Here is a 24,774-nt window from a genome sequence, read left to right as displayed (position 1 = left end):
AATTACTGTTGCAGTTGCTTAGTATAAGTTTAAATACATATTCATATCTGAATTCTCATACTGTCTCAATATTTCCTTTAATGCAAGTTATAGATAGCAAGACTGCATATGAACAAAATCCCACTTACCTGACTTTCATAACATCGAGCTGAGAACACCAAAGGTCCACAACACCGACCCCTCGGAACACCAATGTGTAACTAAAGGTAAGTAACTCCTTGGCCAGCATGCTGACCTTTGCCCCTGACCTCCATGGTAGTGCAATCTTGGAGTCAGTATAGTTAGGGAGTGTGGGGGCACAGATCCCCACATGGGGGGTGTGGGGGGTGAAGCCCCCCATGTGGGTGTGTTTTCTTTGTATTTGTTTCAGTTTGTTTGTTGGGTTAGCCAACAAGTTACTTACCATTAGTTAAACATTGACGTTCCGAGCGGTTGGTGTTGTGAACTTTCGGTGCTCACGGCTCGATGCTATGAAAGTCGGGTAAGTGAGATTTCATTTATATGAAGTAGACCCATATACATACACACACACACACACTTCCATTAGATATCTACGTAGATTGGATTGCTCTTCCAAGAATTCCTCCTCATCAGTACAAAGTCTTGAGACTCTTAAGATTTGATTGTCAAAGATATTATCAAAAATATGTCTTGGATGCATACGTAGATATTTGAAGGATAGGGCTTACCAGGAAAATAATTTTCCACCAATTTCACAGGTGCAAGCTTATAGAAAGCAAAGAGGTCAACCTTATTACTCAGAGAGGTCTGAACAAGCATCACAAAGACAGTCTAATGATACAACACCTCAACAACTTAGATGTATGCTTGCTTACAGTTCAGACAATCAACAGGTCTGTGAAGTGATCAAGAAATTTTGGCCGATTCTGACAGCGGATGGCAAAATAAAGAACATCGTTGGAGAGAGACCAGGTTTCTTTACAAGAATAAAAAGAATATCAAGAGATTACTATGCCATAAAGATGGCCTTAAATGTGGTGGTCCACTATCAGACCGCAAAGGTACTTTCAAATGCTGCAGATGCAAAGCTTGTCCTTACTTAGATACTAGTAATACTTTTTTTCATCCAGTATCTGGACGTAACTTTCATTTCGATGTTTATGCTGATTGTACTACTAGCCACATAATCTATTTGGCTACCTGTCGCAAGTGCCAAGCCTTTTACCTTGGTAAAACTGACCAACGACTAAAGGATCGCATTCTACGACATGTCAGAGACATTGATCAGAAAGTTCCACATAATGCCTTAGCAGCACACGTATTGGTCCATCCTACGCATCATTTCTTGTTTAAAGCTGTGGAAGTGGTCACCCAAAACATCAGGGAAGGAGATCTCCATAACAGGACAGAATTGAGAGAGATCTTTTGGATCAATAATTTTAGAGCCAATTGACCCCCAGGTCTCAATGCAATAGTACCTCTCACACCTGTTCTAAAATCTAGAAGAAACCTACCAAACATCAATACATGATTCTAGCATTTTCAACTTTGAACTACATTATAGGAGACAAATCTCCACTTTGAACATTTATTTTTGTCCTGTGCCTTTAAGAACACCAAAGACAATTAGCTACCAGCTCTTGATTGTGTTTCCTTTATAAACAGGAAGAGCTAACCACACTTTCATACGATCTGAAGAAGGCATCTGCCAAAACCGCTTATCGTTTGGACAATTTCATCAGCTTTTTACACTCCAGTGAAGTATATGTTTTTGTCAGCTTTACTTACAAAGCATTTATTAACTGTACTTTGTTGAAGCCTGAAGTTGTGGATGTTAATTACTAGGCTAATCACTTCAGTACTTCAGTGAAGTTTGCATTTTTTCAGCTTCACTTTTTAAGCTTTCAATAAATTGAGGTTTAACAGCCTGAAGTTTGAAGCTGTATCGTTTGGACAATTTCATCAGCTTTTTACACTCCAGTGAAGTATATGTTTTTGTCAGCCTTTCTTATCAAGCATCTATTAACTGTGCTTTAACAACTTGAAGCCTGAAGTTGTGGATGTTAATTACTAGACTAATCACTTCAGTACTTCAGTGAAGTTTGCATTTTGTCAGCTTCACTTTTTAAGCTTTCAATAAATTGAGTTTTAACAGCCTGAAGTTTGAAGCTGTGGATGACAACTGCTTGGATATTTAACTATTTTCAGTTCCTCATATTCTAGTGAAGTTTACATCCTGTCAGCTTCACTTTTTAAGTGATTAATAAATTGTGTCTTAACAGTCTGAAGCCTGAAGCTGTGGATGACACCTAAGGTCTTTTTTCTTTGTTCATTTGTCTACCTTTGGTGTCTTTAGTAGTGGTGAGGAGAATTTATTTCCCATGGGTTAAAAGGGGGTGAGATTTTTGCCGTTTGGATATGTGGAATTCGACGTTCGGGATGTTTGCACTTCGGTATTCGTGGAAGCGGGGTCGACCACAGTTAGATCGGCATTATGAAGGTAAATCTATATATATATATATATATATATATATATATATATATATATATATATATATATATAAAATACAGAGAAAGAAATAATATAAAGAGTATACAGCCCAGAACTATTTTTCCTGTAACATGTAGTGTACACATAGCACTGTTTATAAATGAAACAATTAATTTTATAGAGGAACCAGCCACTAAACCACAATGACAAAATCCCAGGCATAGAACTCTCGTTTCTATACTGAACTGAAGTAGGTTATTGGAAGAGGTTAACACATATGCATTCATGTCACTGCTGCTAGGCCTGTGCCTGATGGTAAAGTGAAGTAAATGAGCTGGAACAACAGTGCAAAACTTTCTAGTCAGATGTTCACTTCGCAGTGTTTACGTGGCCCCTGTAAAAGGTGCATTTTCAGTTACCAAAGTGAAGCTACGTTCCAGCAAACAATATTGTAAAGAAGTCAACGTCCATTTAAAAGCAAAACATTCCTGCTCCATGGCAGAATTCCTTTTCTTGGTCTTAATTAATTTCCTAATTTGGTAGCACAGAAGGTGCGTTGCACAACCTATTTCTTGCAATATCATAACTCCCAGCTCAGCTTCACATGCATCAGTGTACACATAAAAAGCTTTAGTAAAGTCAGACGCAACACAAAGTGGCTTCAAACATAAGACAGCTTTCAGTTTATGAAAAGCCTGATCTGATTCTGTAGCCCACCTTATCCACTTAGGTGCCTTACCTTTTGTAAGATCTGTTATAGGCTATGGTAGCAGAGTTGGGTATGAACTTTCTATACTAGCAATGGATCTACAAGAGGCTATCCACATGAATCGGACAACAGTAATTGGCATAGGTACTGGTAGACTTCTAATCCCAGGAAATGGTACCATCCTTTGATATTATAGGCAAGCTGCACAGATTTTCTTGTGACTTTCATTTCAATGGGCCAATAACACTTAGCTAATATTTTATCTTTGGTTTTGTCTATACGTAAGTGCCCTAACAAAATTCTACTTAGGGCCAATTTCATCAAACGTGTTCCAGAAGGTTTTCAAACTATCAGCTGGCGCAATATTCCTCCTTTATCTTTGTTTACCATGTACAGCAAGTCATTCTTCAACTCAAAACAAACTGTGCGTTTGAAAAAGGGCCAATTTCCTCTGTTGTTTCTCATTCTACTCTGCCTGTATTTTCTCAAGCTGTGGTTAATGTATCATCCTCACATTGTGTTTTTTTTTATTCTAATTGTTTATCTGCACATTTGCTAAATCTGGAAGAATTTCAGCACATAAAGTAGATTGTATAGCCTCTTCAGCTATGAATAAACTAATCTCTTCAGCTGTGAATACAAGTATAATTATTTTTAGTTTTCATATTCCTTCTACTACAAAAGGAACTCATGCCAATTGATTTTCTTCAGTTTTTGTTTTTTGCAATTCCTTTAGTTTTACCTCAGTAGCATCCATCTCTATTAGTACCTTCTGCTGACCGTCCTGCTTCAGACCAGCTCTCCCTTTTAACTTTTCAGAGGGAGACTTATGACTCTGATCAAGTCTCATTTCTTCTTTTAGTGAGCTTGTCACTGAGGGTGTCTCTGTGTCTGTCTCCATACATGCATACATGCATACATTCTTCATTACTTTAATGGTTGGAATCTTTTGACATTATAGGTTTTCCCTACCTGTCTCTGTATGACTTCATAACTGGACTTTTCTGGTAAGACTTACTAAGTTCATAATAACATACTGCTTGTTCAATCCATTTCGGCCAAAGCTGGATTTTAGTTTCTTTTGAAATTTTCAAAAACATCCATTTCTGCGTATTAGGATTGCATATTTTTAACAGTGTTATCAGGTTGTTGTTTTCCCCCCTATTTGTACTAGGGTATGTTGTGTTTCTCAGCTCACAATTTCCACAGTGACTTGAGTTGTGCGAAGTATTTCACAATTACAGCTCTGTGTATTAAACTATGTACCAAAGATACAGGATGCAGTACTTTACCCAACAAAGTCTTTATTTCTAGATGTTATAGAATACTTCTACCTGTCTCCATGAACACACACTATTCCTACATTTCTCTTACCATTTATTTTATGTCTATAGACATATGGCTCCTTAATGTGTGCCAATTCTGCCTGAATATAGTAGCCCTTTAAACATTTATTTATTTATTTATTTATTTATTTATTTAAAAAGTGCTTACAAGACAATATTGCCATTAAGGCATTTGACAGAGATTATATGAATAAAATGTATAATCCTTCCCATCCAGCAATACAGAGCATTTGGCTAATTTAATAGTGACACAGACACAATATGATGATTCTACTATTATAACAATCATTTTATCACATTCCATTTGTACATTTCCATTACAACATATTGGTTAGGAATCACATTTTTTGATAGACAAATCATTTACATATTCATTACCAACATGTTGGTTAGAGATCACATTTTTATTAGGTAGAGCATTCCTATTACTAATTTAACATTTTTAGCAATAGGTCTGCTTTTGGGCAGCCAAGGTGGTGCAGCAGTTAGCTTTGCTGCCTCACAGCAAGAGGTTCTCTGGTTCGATCCTCAGCTGGGGTGCCTTCTGTGCGTAGTCTGCATGTCCTCCCTGTGGTCGTGTGGGTTTCCTCTGGGTGCTCCGGTTTCCTCCCACATCCCAAAGACATGCTGTAGGTGGATTGGACTCACTAAATTGGCCCTAGGCATGAGTACATGTGCGTGTGTGCCTTCTGTGGAAGGTTGGGCACCAGGCTGGCAACTCGACACTGTAAAACGTCACTGCCAATCATGAGCAGACGGTGATCCGCTGTGGCGACCCCTAACTGGGAAAAGCTGAAAGAAGAAGAAGCAATAGGTCTACTTTCCCACATCTGAAATATATTATTTCATTTCTTTTTGTGTGTGCTCACAGGAAACTGTACATTTAGTTACAGGCTTAGGCTCTTCAGTTTAAAAATACTTCATTAGTCAACAGTTTTTCAATTAGGACTACTGATTTATTAGTACTAATAGGGTCACTTTGAAAAGCCTATTTATGTAAATTACTTGGAAGCTCCCCTTTTAACTTATCAACTGTTAAAATGCTAATATCTTTATTTTTGCTGTTCATTTTATTTATTTATTTTTATTTATTTTACATTTGTTTACCAGGATAGTTCGACTGGATACATGTCCATTTTCAGAGGAGGCCCAGGGAGTAAAGCTCCAAAAAACACATTCAACAAACTGTTACATTTTTACAGTTTAAAACACAAAATAAAGACAAATAAAAAGGTTTGTGGCCAGATGTAAACAAACACAACAGATATACACAAAAAAATTATTACATTTTTACTCAGATGGAAAATTCTAGACAGTCTTTTTAAGAATGATAGGGTATTGAATGGCTAGTAGACTAACCTGATAGTAGATCCAAGGAGATCATAGGATATATAAGTTAAGAAACAAAGTGTAGGCAGAAGTCCTCCATGTGCACATGAGTGATGGTTAGAGTTAGTCTGGATTAGGACAAGGATATAGCCATCGTTTTTTAAAGTACTGAATCAGACTTTTCTTGAACTGAGATAGAGAGAGTTCACATGCAAGATTAGCAGGAAGAGAATTCCAAGTTTTGTCAACAGAGTTAGCAAATAGAGACTCTCTGGCTGTGTTGTTGGATTTGAGAGTTTGAACTAGTAGTCTTTCAGATGAAAGTAGTGCACTAAGGTTACTGTAGGGGGTGATGATCTTTTTAAGTACGGGTGTATTATCTGGTTAGTACAGGATCTTGTGTGCAACTATTAGTTGGTTAACCTGAAGTAGGTTAGGTAGTTCAAGCCATCCTAGTAGATTTAGGTTATGATAATGATGAGTTCTGTAGGCTGCATCAGTAGCAAATCTAGCAATGTGATTGTAGCTGCTAGAAAGTTAATTAAGGTCAGTTTTGCTGAGGTTTGTAAATAGAGGGGAGCACAGAGGAAGGTGGAGAGTAGATGTGTACGAGCAATTACAGTTCTGGCTAATGGTGTTAGGAAGGGCTTGATCCTATATAGTGAGCCAAGTTTTTTTATTAACTGTTTTAATAGTTTTATTGATATGCAGATCAAACTTAAGGTTATTATCTATTATAACTCCTAAGAGTTTGGTTGATGAATCTGGGGAAATAATGGTGCCGTTGTTGGATTTCAATGTAAAGGCTTTAGGGGTAGACCTGCGAGTGGGGGAGAAAAGCAGCAGTTTGGTTTTATTAGGCTTTAGCATGAGATGATGGTTAAGGAGCCAATTTTCAACTGTGTTTAAAGTATTTTGAGATAGAATCTGCAACTCTGTAGGTGAAGTGTCGGAGCATACTAAAGTGAAGTCATCCACATATTGAATGCATGTTGCATTTGGGATGACCTTATACAAATCATTGATGGAAATGGAAAATAACAGTGAACCTAGTATGGAGCCTTGGGGTAGTCCAAGGGTGATGGGTAAAAGGGTGGATAGTTTGCTCTGCCATAGGACAGCCTGTTGTCTACCACTGAGATATGATTGAAACCAAGGGATGGCCTGGTCCTCTAGGGAGATGGATTTCAAAGTGTTTATGAGTATCTGGTGGTTTACTATATCTAAGGCTTTTAAAGGATTGAGAAAAATAGCAGAGGAAAGTTTATTATTGTTTCGGTGTTGGTTAATGATGTTAGAGAAAGAGATGAGGGCTGAGGTTGTACTATGGAATGGTCTAAAGACATGTTTGGGTGTTGGCTAGAAGATTATTATGGATAAGATAGTTCAGGAGTTGATTATGGATGCATTTTTCCATAGTTTTAACCAAGGGTGACAGAATAGCTATGGGTCTATACTTTGACAGGTCAGTAGAGCTGCCCCCTTTGTGGAGTGGGATGACATGGGGTATCTTCCAGACGGAGGGGATGGACGCTTCAGTTATAGTTCTATTGATCAGGATAGTAATGGGGTATGCTATAGTATCTGCAGCTTTTTGTAGATATTCTGTAGGGAGTAGATCAGCTGATAGGTGGTAGACTTTAGTTTCTTAAGTAATTTTCGGATGAAAGATGTGCAAACTGGTTTGAAGTTATAGGAGAGTTGGGAGCTGGGTGTAGTGGCTGGAGAATATGGGCATCTGGGGGATAATTGGTTAGCTAGGTTCTGGATGGTTGTTGTAAAGAAGCAGTTAAAGGTATTGGCTATTTCTTCTGGGGGGTTTTGGTTAGAATCCAAAGGGGCAGGAGTGGAGAATTGTCCTGGACTAAGGAGTTTGTTTATACCTACTCAAAACTTTTGTGGCTTGTTTTGGTGTTTTTCTTGTAGATGATAATAATAGTTTTTCTTGTCTAATATGGTAGATTTTTTTGTTTCATTGCTCTATGGGATTTTTGTGGTCTGTGAAGTGGTCCAAGCCCTATTTCTGAGTAGCATTTTTTGTCTGGTTTCTTTTGAGAGCCAAGGAGTAACTTTTGTTTTTGTTCTAATAGTCTGTGTTGGTGCATGGGTGTCAAAGATAGATAGGAATTTGGTATTAAAGTAATTTACTGCTTCTTCAAGTGGTAATTGTTTCAGAACTGACCAATTGCAAGATTTGAGTTCATTCTGGAAATTCCTGCAGTGAAATTATTATTGTTCCTTACTGTTTTAAAAATGGACTTGTTGTGGATATCAGCTTTTTGTCTAATTAAATAGGTAAGGAGGTGATCACTTACATCATCAGGCAAGGTCCCACTCTTGTATTTGAGGGGGATGGGTGTTAACAAGAATCCAATCCAGAATACTTGCTTTATTGTTGGGTTTACTGATCCTAGTGGGGGAGGATATGAGCTGTGAAAATCCATAAAGGTTTATGCGGTGAGTGGGGGATTCTGAAGAACACATGTTCCAGTCTATGTTGAAGTTCCCAAGTACAATGGTTTCTTGGGTGCAGTTGCTGGATAACTAATGTAGGATATCTTCAAGGGTATTTATGTTATTGCCTGGGGGAATATACACACACATGAGATTTATACATTTGTTCTTATTAATGTGGGCCTTAGTGATAAGCATTTCAGCATTGCCAACTAGGGATATTTGCAGGGCATTATTGGACACTTCAAGCATGGATTTGTACAGAACAGCTACCCCACTTCCCTTCCTATTGGTTTGATCAAGCCTTAGGATTTTATAGCCTGGTGGTATAACTTCATTATCCAAAGTAGAAGGTTTTAGCCAGGTTTCAGATAGACATAGTATGTCTGGGGAAAGAGCATATAATAGGGCATGTAGGTGTTGAATCTTATTGTTTACACTTCTGATATTTAGGTGACTGATCAAGAGTGAGTTTGGGTGTTTGTCTAAGATTTGTGTAGTAGTGGGACAGTTAGTAAAGGACCGAGAGGCAGTGGATGAGGATGGGCCAGGATTTGGGTGGATATCCCAATCCATTGTTAGGTTGCATTGTAATCTGACTGTGAGCTTCCAGATCTTAATTAATAGATTTTGGTATCTTTTGGTTTTAGGGTTAGCATATCTTGTTCTAATGGGATGCTGATACCTAGTAAGTAAGGAGTTAAATGGGAGAGGATGTATTAAGTGTTCAAGCTTGTGTGTAGCTATATAGGTGGACGTTTGGCCTTTTGGGTAGTGGAAACCTGGGTATGCATTATATTCATAGGCAGTAAAAAGATATGGGACAAGTAGAAAGGGTAGCAGAGAGTATAGTGGTAGTATTTTAATTGGATTCATTGTAAGTAACACTGGAATTATTGAGGTTGACTTTTCCCCAGTTTAAACTATTTAAGATAGGATAGAGAGGGGTTAAGTACTGGAGAGCCTATTGATGACTTGGATATGGCTGATTGGTTGCAGAAAGAGGGGGAGTGGTTGTAGCACTATATATTTAGCTGTACTGGGGGTGGGTGGAAATTGGGGGCAGGGCATGGTGCGGAGCTAATGAGCCAAGATCCAAGCAAAGGCAAGTTTGTGTGTAAGAAAAAGAATCAGAATTGACCAAAAACTGCTGTGAAGCTGTAAGTCATTTCTTAGTCATTTATCAGATGGGAAAACAGCATAAACTTGTATCTGTAGGTTACTGTGCTCTCAATTAAATTAACAAACACACACAGTATTTGATCAGTTATGGATACTATTTGCTAACAGAAGGGAATAAAAGCGAAATGGAAGAAGAGTGTGTGTGTGTGGGGGGGCTGCTTACAAGCCAAAGCAGAGTGCTCTCAAGGGGATAATGAATATTAGCTCAAACAGGTAGACACATACACAAAGTTAACTTTAGCTGTTTGTGTTTGCAGACAGTTCAGACCTGGAATGTGCTTTTCATATAACAGTGTATCCACCGGTCTGGTTAAAGATAAAAGTGTTATTGCAGCCGATTACTTAGAATGGTGTTGGGTACAAAGTTAACTTTAGCTGTTTGGTTCTAGCCATAAGCTTAAAAGTAGAAATTTGTGCTCTTAACATTTTACTTGAACTAAATAACCAGTTATGAAATTTCATAGCTTGTGTTTATGAAGACACACCAGTTCTAACTGGTAGCAATTTTTTAAGTCACTGATAGTCCATATAGTCAGTACCCTCCATGTTCATATATGCTTTAGGTTCTTCTTCAGTAAACTAAGAAGACAAAACTTTAGAAAAATCCAGTTAAGCTCAAGTGTTCTAGGTGTATTTGCATCTCTCAAATTCAGTGAAGTAAGCATGTTTATTTGCTCTTGAAAACTGACTAGATGTCTATAAGTAGCCTCACTGCTCCCCTGAAGAGACAAACTCCTTTCCTGTATAACCACTGCATAATGACACATATTTATTTGTATTACTTTATGCCACAGTTTTTCCATTTTGTTTGGTAAAGTGTAACAGTTCATTAACAAAGCAAAGGCTTGTTCTGTTCCTCTTTTCATGTTGGGGTAAACACATGGAATACCAACAGATCTATCTTTTATGCTAGGGTATTAAAACCTCAAGAAGAGTGAGTAAGTAGAGGGAAATTCACAAAATAGCAAAATAACGTTTACGGCACTAATTTCAAAGTGTTAAAAGAAAGTAAAATAAACAGTGATCAATTGCTTTTGTCCCACTCAGGGGACTTCATCAGAATATCATGATAATGTTTCCACCCCACCCCTTTTTATATCATAGTATCCCTCCTAATTAAGACACAAAGTAATAAAATTACCACAACAGATTAATTAAAGTTGAGGCAAAATTTTAAAGAAACATACATCTTATGTGAACTATGCATTTCCAAAAATATGAACTTAACAGCAACACTTGTAAATGCTTGAACCTTATAAAACTAGTATAAAAGTACTGCAAATGTACATTTAAAAAACTTAAAAAATGGCTAGCTCCAATTAAAATAAACTTTTCATATTGAAGTAATACATTTAAAATTTCATCTAATCATGGGTGCAAACAATCAATATATAGCTTGTGTCGAGTTTCCTGATAGGGTAATTAACACAGACGTGCTTTGTTCTTTTTCTCTTTGGTTCAAGTGCAATTTATTTATAGTAGACTAGTGACATTTCCATTCAATTCCAGCTTTAACAAAAGTAGTACATTATTGCTCAGTATAAATTCTACTGACTTGGAGTTCAACTTACAGTCTCCCAAAGAAGTGTTAGGATGCCTTGTACCTCTCAGTACATCCACAGGCCAGTCATTGGTACTCCTCGAGTATCCCCAATTAGGGTCTTGGCATTTTGAAATAGATCCACAGGTAAATTCCTGGAACTGCACAGATCTTTCTATTGCGGGTTTCCTGGTAGTCTCCACTCTTGCCACAGAAGTCCCTCTATAGAAGAGGTAAACATTTCTAAGGTTATGGGCCACAAGTCCTCATTTTAACAAAAGCTCTTTCAAGTGACTTATATTTCTTCCTAAAAGTTTTCATTGTCATAATGTACAGAATATACATACCAGCACTAAGTCTTTTTCCCATAATATGTAATGTGTATGCAGCACTTTGTATAAATGAAACACACACACACACACATACACACATATATATATATATATATATATATATATATATATATATATATATATATATACCAACTCCGAGATTGCACTACAGTGAGGAAAAGGGAGAATTTCCTATTCTGCACTGTATGCAGATCTCCGTTCAGAATTTTGAAGTTCTAAAACTTCAAGCATTTGATCTCGGCCATATGAAATTTGAGGTTTTGGGAATTCAAAATTCTGAAGGGAACCTATATATATATATATATATATATATATATATATATATATAGTATGTGTGTGTGTGTGTGTGTGTGTGTGTGCATGATGCATCTCTGTGTGTTCAACATGTGTGTGTGTGTTTGTGTGTGTGTGTGTGTGTGTGTGTGTGTGTGTGTGTGTGTGTGTGTGTGTGTGTGTACACAAGGAAAGCAAGAATAGTAGTTCCTGCAGAGATTTTTTTTTAATCATTGGATGACATTATTATGCTTTATTGACTTGAAATTATTTTCCTTTCATGTGATCTTATGTGATGTTTGACAATGGAATCTCTTACTAGCCATGATAAACAACATTGCTAATAAAAGTGATAGATAACGTATAGGGATGGTACTGAAATGGTCAGGGTCAATGGAGGTGGCCTGTTTTGTGATGCATTGCTACTCAGAACCTCTACTCAGTCCCAGCCTCTTGAATTATGTCATTCAGCAGGGGGCAGAGTAGATAACATATAGGGCTGTATTCAAAAACATTCAGGGTAAAGTGGTGAGGGTGCCTGCTGTGATGCAATACTACCTGAACCCTCAAGAATAATGTTTATCTGGAACCAGTGTACTGCTAAGGAATGTTGGAAAACTGGAGCCACCACCCCAAATAAGGCATGCTGTACATGTACAGTTAATAAGATTCAGAAACATTCTATATTAATGAATTACATTCCCTTTTCCCATGATAATCCAAAGCATGATGATTCTGATTGGAAGCCTCCACCATACTCTGAAGATGACCATCTCTACCACATCACATGTACTGGCAGCAATACTGCAGACATACCAGCAGTACTACAGTACAGCTGGATAAAAGCAATTGGTGCCATAGTCTGTGGTGTGCAAATATGGTACACATAATTTAGTAAAGAATAAAGCTTTTACAGTCAACCCTGCATTAAAAACAATGGTCATCTTTGAGTGTACCACACTGCATTTGTGCGCAAATGCCAGTGGATGTTCCTACTTGAAATGGGGACACAGAGGTATGCTTTCCCTCTGTGTTAATAACAGGTCTGGAGCCATGCAGTTTTCCCCTATGGAATGTTTGTAGTCTGCTGCCAACATATAGATGGACCATTCAGCAATGCAGAATTCACTGTGTGACAGCCCTCTCACTTCAATAGACTACATGATTTATATAAATGTATACACTGGAATGCAACATCAATTTTAACTTACCCTAAAGCTCCAGAATAAAATTATTTACTTGGCTAAATGTTAATATTCCCTTTCCCCATGAGATATTCCCTAGTATTCATCTCAGGTCTCAGAAGAATAATATAGCATTTGGGTAAGAATATACAAGAGAATAGCCCAGCACTGGAAGACAAGATTGCAAAGATTTCTACTGCAACCATATACTTCCCTTTGGTGCTCAAATAGGCAGGAATAAAGGAAAGCCACACACTGACAAATATCAACATGCTGAATGTGATAAACTGAGCCTCATTAAAAGTATCTGGTAGTTTTCTAGCCAGGAATGCAACAACAAAACTGACACTGGCTAAAAGCCCCATGTACCCCAGCAAACACCAAAAGGCAATGCCTGACCCCTCATCACATTCAATAATTATTTTATCATGTTGTACATTTCTGTTCATTACTGGGAAGGGAGGAGAAATAGTTAACCAGAGAATGCACAGAGTAATCTGAAACATGGTGCAGACAAGTACAACACTGTTAGGCAGGGCAGGTCCAACCCATTTCTTTAAGCAGCTGTTTGGTTTTGTAGCATTGAAGGCTATTACTACCATAAGAGTTTTTGCCAGCACACAGGATACACAGAGAGTGAAGACTATGCCAAAGGTGGCTTGTTTCAGCAGGCATGTTAGTCTCATTGGATGACCTATGAACATCAAAGAACAGAGGAAGCACAGTGTGAGAGCAAGCAGCAGAAGGAAACTGATGTTGCGGTTGTTGGCTTTCACAACTGGAGTTTCTCTATGTCTCATAAAGATGGTTAACGCTGTCACAGGAATCAGTGTGCAAATAATGGAGGCAGATGTCAAAGTGATACCTAGGGGTTCGTCAAAGGACAGAAATTCCACAGATCTTGGAAGACAATTATTTCTGACAGCATTAGACCAATACTCTTCTGGGCACATCCAACAAGTACTGGAATCTAATTACAAATAAAAAAAAGGATGTAATATATGACTTTTTTTATTTTATTGCAAGGTATAAGACAAATACGATTTGGTGACAGAAACAGAAATGTGATTTTTGAAAAGAAAATAAGGTAAGACAGATGGAAAAAAAAACTTAAACATGATGCATTGTACAAATATCTGCTATAGTACTAATTAACTAACAATTTTCATGGCACTTACTTGATGTCTTTGCAATGTCCTATAGTTTCATTAAATTCACAAAGGCTTGACAATGTTCTGTCCTATCACATATTTTCCTGTTTACTGTCCTGAGGTCTGATTATCTCAAAGGTGAATTGTAGGGTATGGTTTATTCCATTACATGTTCATCTCCTATCTCTTAACACATTGTGGATGAAAGCTATGTCTTCACATCCCAGCACTGACATACACAGATTGTAGATAGTTCTAGGTTTCAGTCCTGTCTTCTGCTTTTCAAAAAGCATTTTGGGTGATGGAATGCCACAAGTACTGTCTCTTTCTTTTTGCACCCGTAGGTTATATTTTACCCATATTACTTTTTTGGACAAACTGCATATCTACCCTACTATAATTCCATACTTAATAGTCTATCACTGATTTTGCTTTCATAGTTCATGAGCTTTTTTGCTTCCTGTTGATCTTGTTTTTCTTTCATTTAATTAATTCTCTCCACTTGAATCAGTACTAACTTAAAGATCATATTTTAAGGTGCAAAACAAACTTTTGGGATTGAAAAGAAAAGTGAGTTTTGCAGCCTTTAAAAATATAATGTTTAAAAGATTTTTTCTGAACACAGAAGACAGAATGAACTAAGCTGTATATTCATAGTAGGACAGGAGTTGTTTACATATCTTTGGGTTCCAGTTCTAATTATGCTGGATTAGCATAGGTAGGTAACTGAAAATTAGTTATACAATTGCCAAATTGTTAAATTAACAGTTTGGCAAAAACTAATTTTAGATTTTTTTTTGCCAAACTGTTAATTTAACAAATTGGCAATCACATAACTAATTTACAGTTACTTACCTACACTAATCCTTATAATTAGAGTTGGAACTCAAAGTGATGTAAGCATCTCCTGCCCACTCATGAATATTCATGCCAAAAACACAGCTCAGTGCATTTAGTCATCAGTGTTTGAAAGCAATTTTTAAAAATGTTTTATTTATAAATGGATAAAACAACCTTTGGTTTTGTTTAAAAATCCATGCAAATACTTGTTTCACATTATTTTTTTTCTTTTTTAAATACATTTAAAAGAAATAGAACTGTAATACAATCAAGAAATAACTGTGCACAATATCCACAGTGCATGTCTGAAAATAAACTTGAAGTCAATTAAAGATTCCACAAATATCATTCCCTATTATCAAAACATGTAACTTTTATAGTGTTATCAATTAAGTTATCGTACTGAACAAAGTTAAATGAATTTTTAAATGGAAGAGGTAATATTATTTAAGCATATGTCTGTTAGAGAAAGTACTTTTTTCCACTGGTTCTTTGTAGGAGGCCTGGGGTAAGTTCTTTTTTTTTTTTTTTTTTGATGATGATATTATTCTCTGCTACTTCCCACAATGAAGTTAAAAAGTCATCAAAATTTAGAGGCGAAGACTTCTTTCATCTTTTAGTAATACTTTTCATTAGCATATTCAGCATAGTCCATAGTAGATAGCAGTTTTCTCTGTCTGGAAATACTTAAGAACATTAAATAAAATTCATGATTTACTTAAGATAAAACTATCAGACAATAAGGCCTGAAGAAAAGTAGTTATTAATCCCCCCCCCGAAAAAAAAGCTAAAGAAGGGCATTTTTCTATTTACATCTCCAACACTGGACATTTTTGATCTTTATTACATTTTGAAATTTTATTGGGTATTAAAAAGGCTCTGTGTAAAATCTTCTATGTAAAAATATGCCACTGTTGAACCAGAGAAGTATTTCCCAAGGATTTTAATAGATATATTTTTCTTTTCCAAAAACAATGAATTTTCCTGTAGTGGGATAAAGTTCCAAAACATGTTATTCCAATGATTACTATAAAGGGCTATAAGATTATATAAAATTGGATTGTGTTCATTGTATAAAATTTCAGATAAATATACTATCAGTTTAGTAGTTTCTTTGTAAAGAGATTGTAATACAGGGAGAAATTGTTATGTACATGCAATATAATACTTTGTAAAAGTCATTATGGGCTAAATTAAATTCTAATATCATTGACTGTATTGTTTTAGGGTTTGAACCATTAAGACAATAACGACAAATTAAAAAGTTACTGTTTTTCCACTGCAGATGTTTTTTTTTTAGAATAGATTCCAATAAAATATTTAGTTATACTAAAAGAATGAGAATATCAAACCATCATTTCAGATCTGGATTACCAAGAATTGTAGATTTAATTTTTATTATGTTTTGATTGTGTAGGAGAAGAAATGTTGAACTGAATGAAGTTACACAAATAGAGCCAGAACAAATAATTTCTTGTCTCCATTGAGGAAGCATTGATCTTTATCTTGTTGGTATTAAAAAGAGAAATGTGTAAAGATTTCCAATTTGCTGTATAGCTACTATACAACCAGTTGATTACAACCTTTAAAAGTGTTGCATTTACATATGTTTCTATACTAGGAAATGTAATACCCACTAATATCCATGGTTTAGTATGATGGGTCAAAGCAATTATAGTTTTTTTTTGGAAACCAAAGGAAATGTAAAGCTATTTCTTTAATTTTTAGATTAACTTTATTAGGAGGGAGGGACACAGCTTGTATTATATACCAAATATTTGGAAATAAAACTATTTTTATCAACTGAAGTCTATATTCAAATGATATAGTTTATTTATTCCAATTAGGCATCAGTATGGTTAAGTCCTTCGATTTTTTTTCAAATGAACATCTTTGGTTTCTTAAGAGATTTGTTAAATGAAATACATAGACAAGTCAAGGATTGAACTTCTGTACCTATGAATTCATCTTTTAGTGTGTCTAGGTTATTGTTACTTCAGATGAATTCAAAATTGCAAGTGCCTCTGACTATTTGAATGGGGAGTGTGTATCTCTTAAATTATGTAACATGCAATACAGTCACTACAGCACTAAAAATACCATTTGTAATTATTCAAGTAATCTGGTTGAAAACAATAGCATTAGCTGAATTGCAATGGTTTTACTAACATTTCTTTTATCTAGAAAGCTATAAAAATAATGTATTTATTAGCAGTACAGAAAACAGTTGTAGCAAGAGTACAGCAGTTGTACACTCACATATTTATTTTTTATTTTTACAGGACCATAATGATGTTAAATCCCTTTCTGTATGATGCTTATACATATTACAAACTAGTAAGATAGAATTCTCTTAGACTTCAGTTATAATTACCAGAAGATTTCTACTTTTAGCTATTGGTGCAGGCAGTTGTAGCTAATTTCTTCCTTAGCTATAACTAAAAGAGAGAAGACAATTTTGCACTTTCAGATACAGATTTTATATATACACACACACACACACACACATATATATATATATATATATATATATATATATATATATATATATTCCTATCTAAACAATAAATCCTTTTTGTTTTCATGCATAACTGTGTGAACTAGTACAATAATGTGCCAATATTCCCTATTATTCAAGAAGAAAGTAAGTATAAAATGTGTGTGGAATTTTGTTTTTAAAATACATGTAACACTGTGCTCTGGTATACATAATTCAAACACAGAAATGTAACAGTTCATGGAAATTTGCCAGCTGGTCAGAGCTACACTTCTGCAAATCATCGTAATGGTGATGGCACTTCTGACCAGAGTATGTTAAACCTGTCAGGGTTGACAGGTAGTTACCCAACTCATGCCAGATATCAACTTTTTACAGGCGTGTCTTGTACAGGCCTCGATGTTATCCTGATATGAATACTGCAAAATTGGAAACGAAAAAAAAAAACACTGTGGAAGCCAGAAACAATCTGCTGGAACTAAATCAGTTTACAATTTATTAATAAAAAATAAAATATATTCCTAAGTTTAACTTGCGCAAAAAAAGCTTAAATTCAATAATATTATCCACGACATAAAATTTCTTGTTTGGCACATACTTAATACCTTTCCTAAATAATGCAAAATGTTCTTCTTGTAATGTAAGAAGCAGGAACTAGGAAATGTAATATGCAATTGAGAAAAATAAGTTCCTTTACTCCCCCGCTTCATCCCTTACTGGCAAGTTTTGAGAAGGTGGTTATTGGAGAATTATATAAACTATCTGACAAGTGTAAACAACAGCAAATGACATACAACCTTAGTAAGAAAGAGAATGAATTATTAAACCAATTAACACCAATAATGATATTAGAATCCTTCAACCAGACAAAGGGGGTGGAGTTGTGTTAGTAGATAACAATGATTATTTGAATGTCATCCACACCATCCTACAGGATACAAATACCTATGAGACTTCATCCATCAATGAGATACATATTGCATACCAACTTATAGACTCCTTGTTGGAAGAATATTTGTTGGATAATAGAATAGAATTAGATTTATACAATTTTTTGAAGGTAGATCATCCCTTACTGGCTACTATTATGGGTATTCCTAAGATCCATAAAGATATTTTACATCCACCATACAGGCCCATTATTTCAGGTAGCAAATCTAAGACTTTCCCATTCGGGAAAGTAGTTGACATTTGGTTAAAGTCAATGTTGCCATGGTTAAACACATAGTTAAGGATTCATGGGACTTTTTAAGCCGGTTAACACCTAATTTATGGAAGGAGAATCTACTTTTTGTTACTATAGATGTAGTGATTATTCACATGTATTCTCAGAGGTGAAGGTATGGATAGATTTGTTAATAATATCAGGAAATATGCAAAATTGGACTGGGATGCAATTATGTTAATCAGTGAATTTATGAGCATTGTACTGGATTACAATTTTATTTACTTTGAATGAGAGTACTATAGGCAAAGTAAAGGGTGGTGATGGGAGCTGCCAGTGCCCCCATTTATGCCAACCTTGTCCTTTTGGATTGGGAAGAGCAAATAATTTTCAAAAGCAGTTGGATGAAGTATATTAAATGTTATATTAGGTTTTCAGACAATGTCTTTATCCTGTGGGATGGTGATGAGAATACAGTGGAAAAATTTGTTGAATATTTACACACCACCACCTCATTTCTTAATTTTACATATCATGTTAGTAATAAAGGTATTTCTTATTTAGATACCTTTATTTCCCATAATAGTACTGGATTTAAGTCCAGAATCTTTAGGAAAGATACCTTCAGCAACTCTTATTTGTAATATCATAATTGTCATCCCAATATTCAAAAGAAAAATATAGTAAAAGGGCAATGTATAAGAGCAGCCCGGATGACCTCAGATTATAATGAAATGTTGGAAGAATTTGCTTATATAGGCAAATTGTTTAAGGAACGTAGTTATCCCCCATTAGTGGTAGATGATGTAGTATCATATGTAAGTAGTGAATGGGGTAGAAAATATAAACCACTACTTGGTGTAGAGACCAGTGTTGGTTTTGAAAATGACAGAGAAGTTAGTACTAAAAATTTCAACAAAACCTGTATTTTGCCATATGGGAAAAATACGATAGATGTTAAGAATATTATTCGTGATAATTGGAGTATGTTGAAATGTGATTCTGACATTTTTGAGTTGGGGGGGACCATCCTATATTTGTTCACAAAATTGGTTGCAACATGAAAAAGAAATTATACAAAGGTTATATGTATAATAAACCCCAAAAGACCGGCACTACAAAATGTGGCAGATGTAATCAGTGCTCTGCCATATTCGAAGAACACTCTAAGTGTTTGGGCAATAGGAGTCACACCTTTGTAACTTTTACTAAGGGCAATTGCCAAACAAGGAATGTTATTTATCTAGCTATGTGTACTTCATGCGCCAGATTCTATGTGGGGAAAACAGGACGATGGTTGAGGGAAAGAATTTATGATCATACATATGCCATCAAAAAAGGTGATGTTAATAATGCCTTGTATAGGCATATCAGAGACAATTCAGGCTGTATTATGTTTCAATTTGCTATACTTGAAGTGATAGTCCCACATCAGAGAGGGGGTGGAACATAAAAGTTTTATTAAGTGAGAAGGAGATGAGGTGGCAGATTTTGCTTAATGCTACCGTTACACCAGGAATAAATGAAAGTATATCAATTAAACCAATAATTGAGGCTAAGAGATGACACAGGGAATTTTTGGAATCCTTGTGCAATCTCATATGAAGGGGAAATGATGTAACGAAGGCTTGCTTGCATGCAAATGAGTGTTTGCCATTGGTCAGAATTTCCTATAAAATTTGCAAAACAGTTTAGTTGTTGTTCATAGAGATGAATGTAAATTACCCCTAATTTGCATATGTAACTTAGTCTAATTTGCGTATAACATATGTAAATGGTCCTGAATTTTCACCAATAAGTTCAGCATCACCATATTAATTTATAATAATTAATTCACATTAATTAATTAATTGCTGGGATAGGTGACAAATGAAGTAGGATACAGCAACTTACTACAGTAAGGAAATATTTTTAACAATAATAATATTTAATGATAAACACTTAAAATATTATTTAATTATTAATATAAGGGTCATTTGCAATTCACTTACATGTATGATGTCATTTTGATTTCATGACAGCAGCGGAGGAAATGATTACTGATTACAGAATATGATCATTACTCTGGTATTAGTTACTGATTTTGCATACATAGTAATAAATTCATTAATTTACTACTGAAGCTTTGCTATACTAAGGATATCAACAGGTATGTACAATGAATCTGATTTTTTGGAGTAATAGTAAGGAATAAAAAATGGCAGTATTATCAGTACATGACAATGGCAGAAGATAAGGCAAGTATGCTTTTATGTGACAAAAGTGATTCCATTCATGACCTGAATGAAATGTAGGTTACAAGTTACAATTTTACTTGGCTATATTGATATTTCCAGTATTTATATTATTTTGTGTTAAGTAACATTTTTTGTGGGTGGCAGGAAGAATTGGCCAGTGCTTTGTGTAAACTGATTACATCCAAACATTACTGTCACACTTTCTGATTGACAAGTGGTTGTTGAAATCAATGCAGTGGGAGTCAGTAACCAAGCATTTGCACCATGTAATAAAAGGGAAAATTATATGGTAGCACATGCTAGAAGCAAAGCAAGACTGAATACAAATTCCCATACTGCTATGGGGGGCTCTAAATCTTATTCAGTTAAATCTAGATATGGAATACCCTCTGTTCACCTATGGGGATGACTATGACACACAAGATGGTAGAACAGGAATAATTAGAAGTGGTATGGACACTACATCATCTTACCAATGTCTGCAGCAGCAGCAACACTCAAGTGCTCCTGAAGTTTAGTTTAAAATCAGTAGAATGCATTGATATATAGAAAACAGAATGCTGACAAGGAGTGACGTCTGGAGTGTTTCTCCCCAAGCATCAGCTGAAAATAGGCTTTGTCCTAGTCAGACTTTCCTGGGCAACAAATGTTAAATAAATAAATAAATGTAATTAAACATGTTACAATTAATTGTTATTAGGTGAACACATTCAGCCACTTGTAAGCATACTTTACTGTATGCTGTTGCATTATTATTATTACTGACGTTTTCAGATAATTTTTTATAGGGCCACCATCAGAAACAAATAGTTCAACTATGCCAATAGATTTGGATGATGTCAGTAGCAGAATTGATGTTGCTGGTGCTGCAGCTGTTGCTAACATACTTATATGTATGATGCAGCCTGAGGGATGGGGCAGGCAGTCCCTGAGTTTAGTGGCAGATTCTCTCACCTCAAAACATGTTAGTAACACTGCAAAAAGTGACAGTGCAATGCAAAGTCAAGCAAAACCTGGCATGCCACTCACAGTTGTACAGGAGGAATGCCCCTGCACCTCTGCACCAGTATCTTCAAACTCAGAGGAACACCCCTGAACAAGCACAACACATGTCACACAGGCCTTGTCAATGTTCATCTATACCTAGCAGAACCTCACAGTCAAGGTCAGAATCATGGCCATACAGCAATGTCAGGTCAGTGACAGCAGGATTACCTCCATCAAGTAGGTCATGACATTAGACTAACTCATCTTACATTTCTCATGGTAGTTCCTCCTCCAAATCAGTTGCACCATCTCCTAGCCTATCAATAGGAGATGTGTATGGCTAATTTCAGCTTGAACTACTCTGAATCAGCTTCAAAGACACAGCTCTCTGTTTAACTGGAATAGGGGGATGGGATGGGGGAGGTTTGAAAATATATGCATTTCATTCTTGTAAAATTATATGTACACCATCAATGAATGTTAAAAAGGCAATGTTGCATGGATTACCATTCCTACAAGTAACAGGTACCTAAAACATCAAAATAGTAATGAGCGTAAGTTTTCAGGAGAAATATATCATAAGAAAATGACACATTAAAATCAGTGTCCTGCCATGTAAACTTACACTGCTGCCACTTCACCCTCCATGCTGCAAAAATGATGATAGTTTCTGAAGTCTGAATTTATTTTGTACAAAAGCATAAAATTAATCTCATGTGTAGTACAACAGAATAGCCTAGGAAGAAATGGCTTATATAAATAAAGAATTATGTCATTTTCTTTACATTTGCAAAGTGTTAACTCAGAAACTATTTCATTCTTGTCAATAGTCCTTACTTTTGTATAATTAAGTAATCAGTAAAATAGAAGTTATTCATGAAAGCAGACAAGACTGAATTGTTTTCTATTTGATGCCTTTCAATATCACTGAACAGGAATCAGTGAGCACTCAGACATAGCAATGACATAATTATTATTTTCTAACAGATAAAAAAGAAAAAGATGACACAGAGTATAAAAAAACAGTATAAGTGTAAGCATAAGTTATTTTCCTTCAATTTGCAATGCATTATCTCAGGGGAGTATTTCACTGTTGTCAATATTCCTTACTTTTGTATAAGTAAGTAATCATTAAAGCAGAAGTTATTCATGGCAGCATGCAAATATGTGAATTATTTTCTACTAGATGCCTTTCATCATCACCACTAAACAGGAATCAGTGAGTAGTCCAACAACCTGAGTATTATTCTAATAGATAATCAAAAAAATTTTTAAGATGAAACGGAATGTCAAATGAACAGTGACAGCAGATTATACACCACACAGCATAGCCTACATATATCACTGCATGCATTGATTATACTTTATGTATTTTTTACATGAAAGGAGACATTAATCTAAATGTCATGGTCCATAGTTGTGGACTATACACCACTTCTTTATCTCTGCAGCTACATGCCATGCACAAGCCTGCTGCATGGGGTCCTTTACTACTACTGCTGGCTAGTCATCATTAATCATATTAGGACTAGAACTGGAAGCTGCAGTGATAGCATGGGACACTTCAGCACCAGACCAATGCATGATCATGTTATGAAGTATGCAACATACAGTAAACATACTGCATGTAGTAGCAGGGTCCTATTGAAGGGCAACCCCAACTCATCCAGGCACCTGAAATGGCTCTTCAGGAGGCCAAATACTCTCTCAATGACAGTAGAGGTGTGGAACAGGGATGTGTTATATGTCTCCTCCACAGCTCTACTTGAATTTCTCACTGGTGTCACAAACTATGGCTCCTGTAGATATACAGCATCACCTGAAAAAAAAAAAAAACAAAAAGAGAGGGAGAGAAAGAGAAAGACAAAGGGAGACAAAACAACAAAAAATTGTATTCAGCAATACATTTTAATATGAATAACTACTTAAACAATATTTTCCCACTTACCACCAAGGTGACCACTGGATATCCTACCATGCAGGAAGAGGTGGTACACTGAGTTAGTGTTCCAGATATGGGAATCATGTGCACTGCCAGGATGCTGAGAAGAGAAGTTGGTGATGCACTACTATGCATCACACACTGCCTCACAATTGATGAAATGGCAACACTTCCTATTGTGGCATTGCTCCCTCTGGGGACCAGGAGGAACTCTAATTGCAACATGCATGCAACCTATTACACCAAGTACCTTAGGAAAATGTGTCAGCTCATAAAAGGTACTCTCAGTCCTGGTTTGGTCCTGAGGTGACATGGTGAAATAGATATACTGATCCACACATGCCAAGAATACATCCAGGAACTACTGCAGTATCCTTGAGGAAGAAGCCTATGAGATCCACAACATATGTCCTCAGTCTGCCTCTGGAAGGCAAGTATAGTGAAGACTACACATACTTTGGTGTACACAGAGATAGGAAGTCCATGCATTCCTCCAGTGCTCCAATGGGCTCAAACATACCCATTAAGACCCTTATAATGTCCCTGTCCACTCTAAAACTCTCAAGAATTTCCTGGTTATCAAAGTAATAATAAGTAATCCTTTGCTTATATTTTTGCCTTCTTGGCTGACAAGCACTGCTGGGGGAAAGCAGTTCTGGCTCAGCCAAGACAAGCAACTCAAGACCTAGAAATGGTAAAACTTGCAGCAAGTGACAGCATTTTTGTTAACTGCAAATCTGATAGATTTGGTGAGGCTTTACTTTATATAATGCATCTGTCACCAGTGTGGAAAAGTGGGAAAATATGACCATGAATTGCAAATGGTATAAGACATACTTCATTCAACATATGATGATTAATATCACTTCTCATTTTCATCTCATTATTTGCACATTTGCATAAGCTCATTTGAGGTCATTGTGCATTGTTGTAAATGGCCTCCGTGAATCATAGCTCAGCTGCACTAGTCCACAAACATCGCAGATTGTCTCAGCACATTTATGTAACTGACTATGAATACTGGCCATATTGTTGTCATTCATTTGGTTGAAAATAAAAACATTCAAATGAGTAAAAAAAACTGAGCAACAGAACATGTGTGTGACTGCACATTTGTGCGAATTACATTTGAT

The 24,774-nt window shown here is 35.9% G+C and overlaps 1 protein-coding gene across 1 annotated transcript in view; it reads right to left on the bottom strand.

Annotated features, from left to right (window-relative positions):
• Window positions 1-12,881: 12,881 nt before the first annotated feature.
• LOC122790947 (extracellular calcium-sensing receptor-like) overlaps window positions 12,882-24,774 on the bottom strand; it is a 285,255-nt gene continuing 273,362 nt past the window's right edge. The window contains exon 5 of the mRNA XM_044058652.1: window positions 12,882-13,792. Within this exon, the coding sequence (XP_043914587.1) occupies window positions 12,882-13,792 (911 nt within the window). The remainder of the gene's footprint in view (window positions 13,793-24,774) is intronic.

This window comes from Protopterus annectens, chromosome 16.part0 (assembly GCF_019279795.1).
Source record: "Protopterus annectens isolate FY-2018-M chromosome 16.part0, PAN1.0, whole genome shotgun sequence".
NCBI classification, from domain to species: domain Eukaryota; kingdom Metazoa; phylum Chordata; order Ceratodontiformes; family Protopteridae; genus Protopterus; species Protopterus annectens.
Note: the sequence above shows the minus strand (reverse complement) of the source record. Positions and strands in the feature narration are given on the sequence as shown.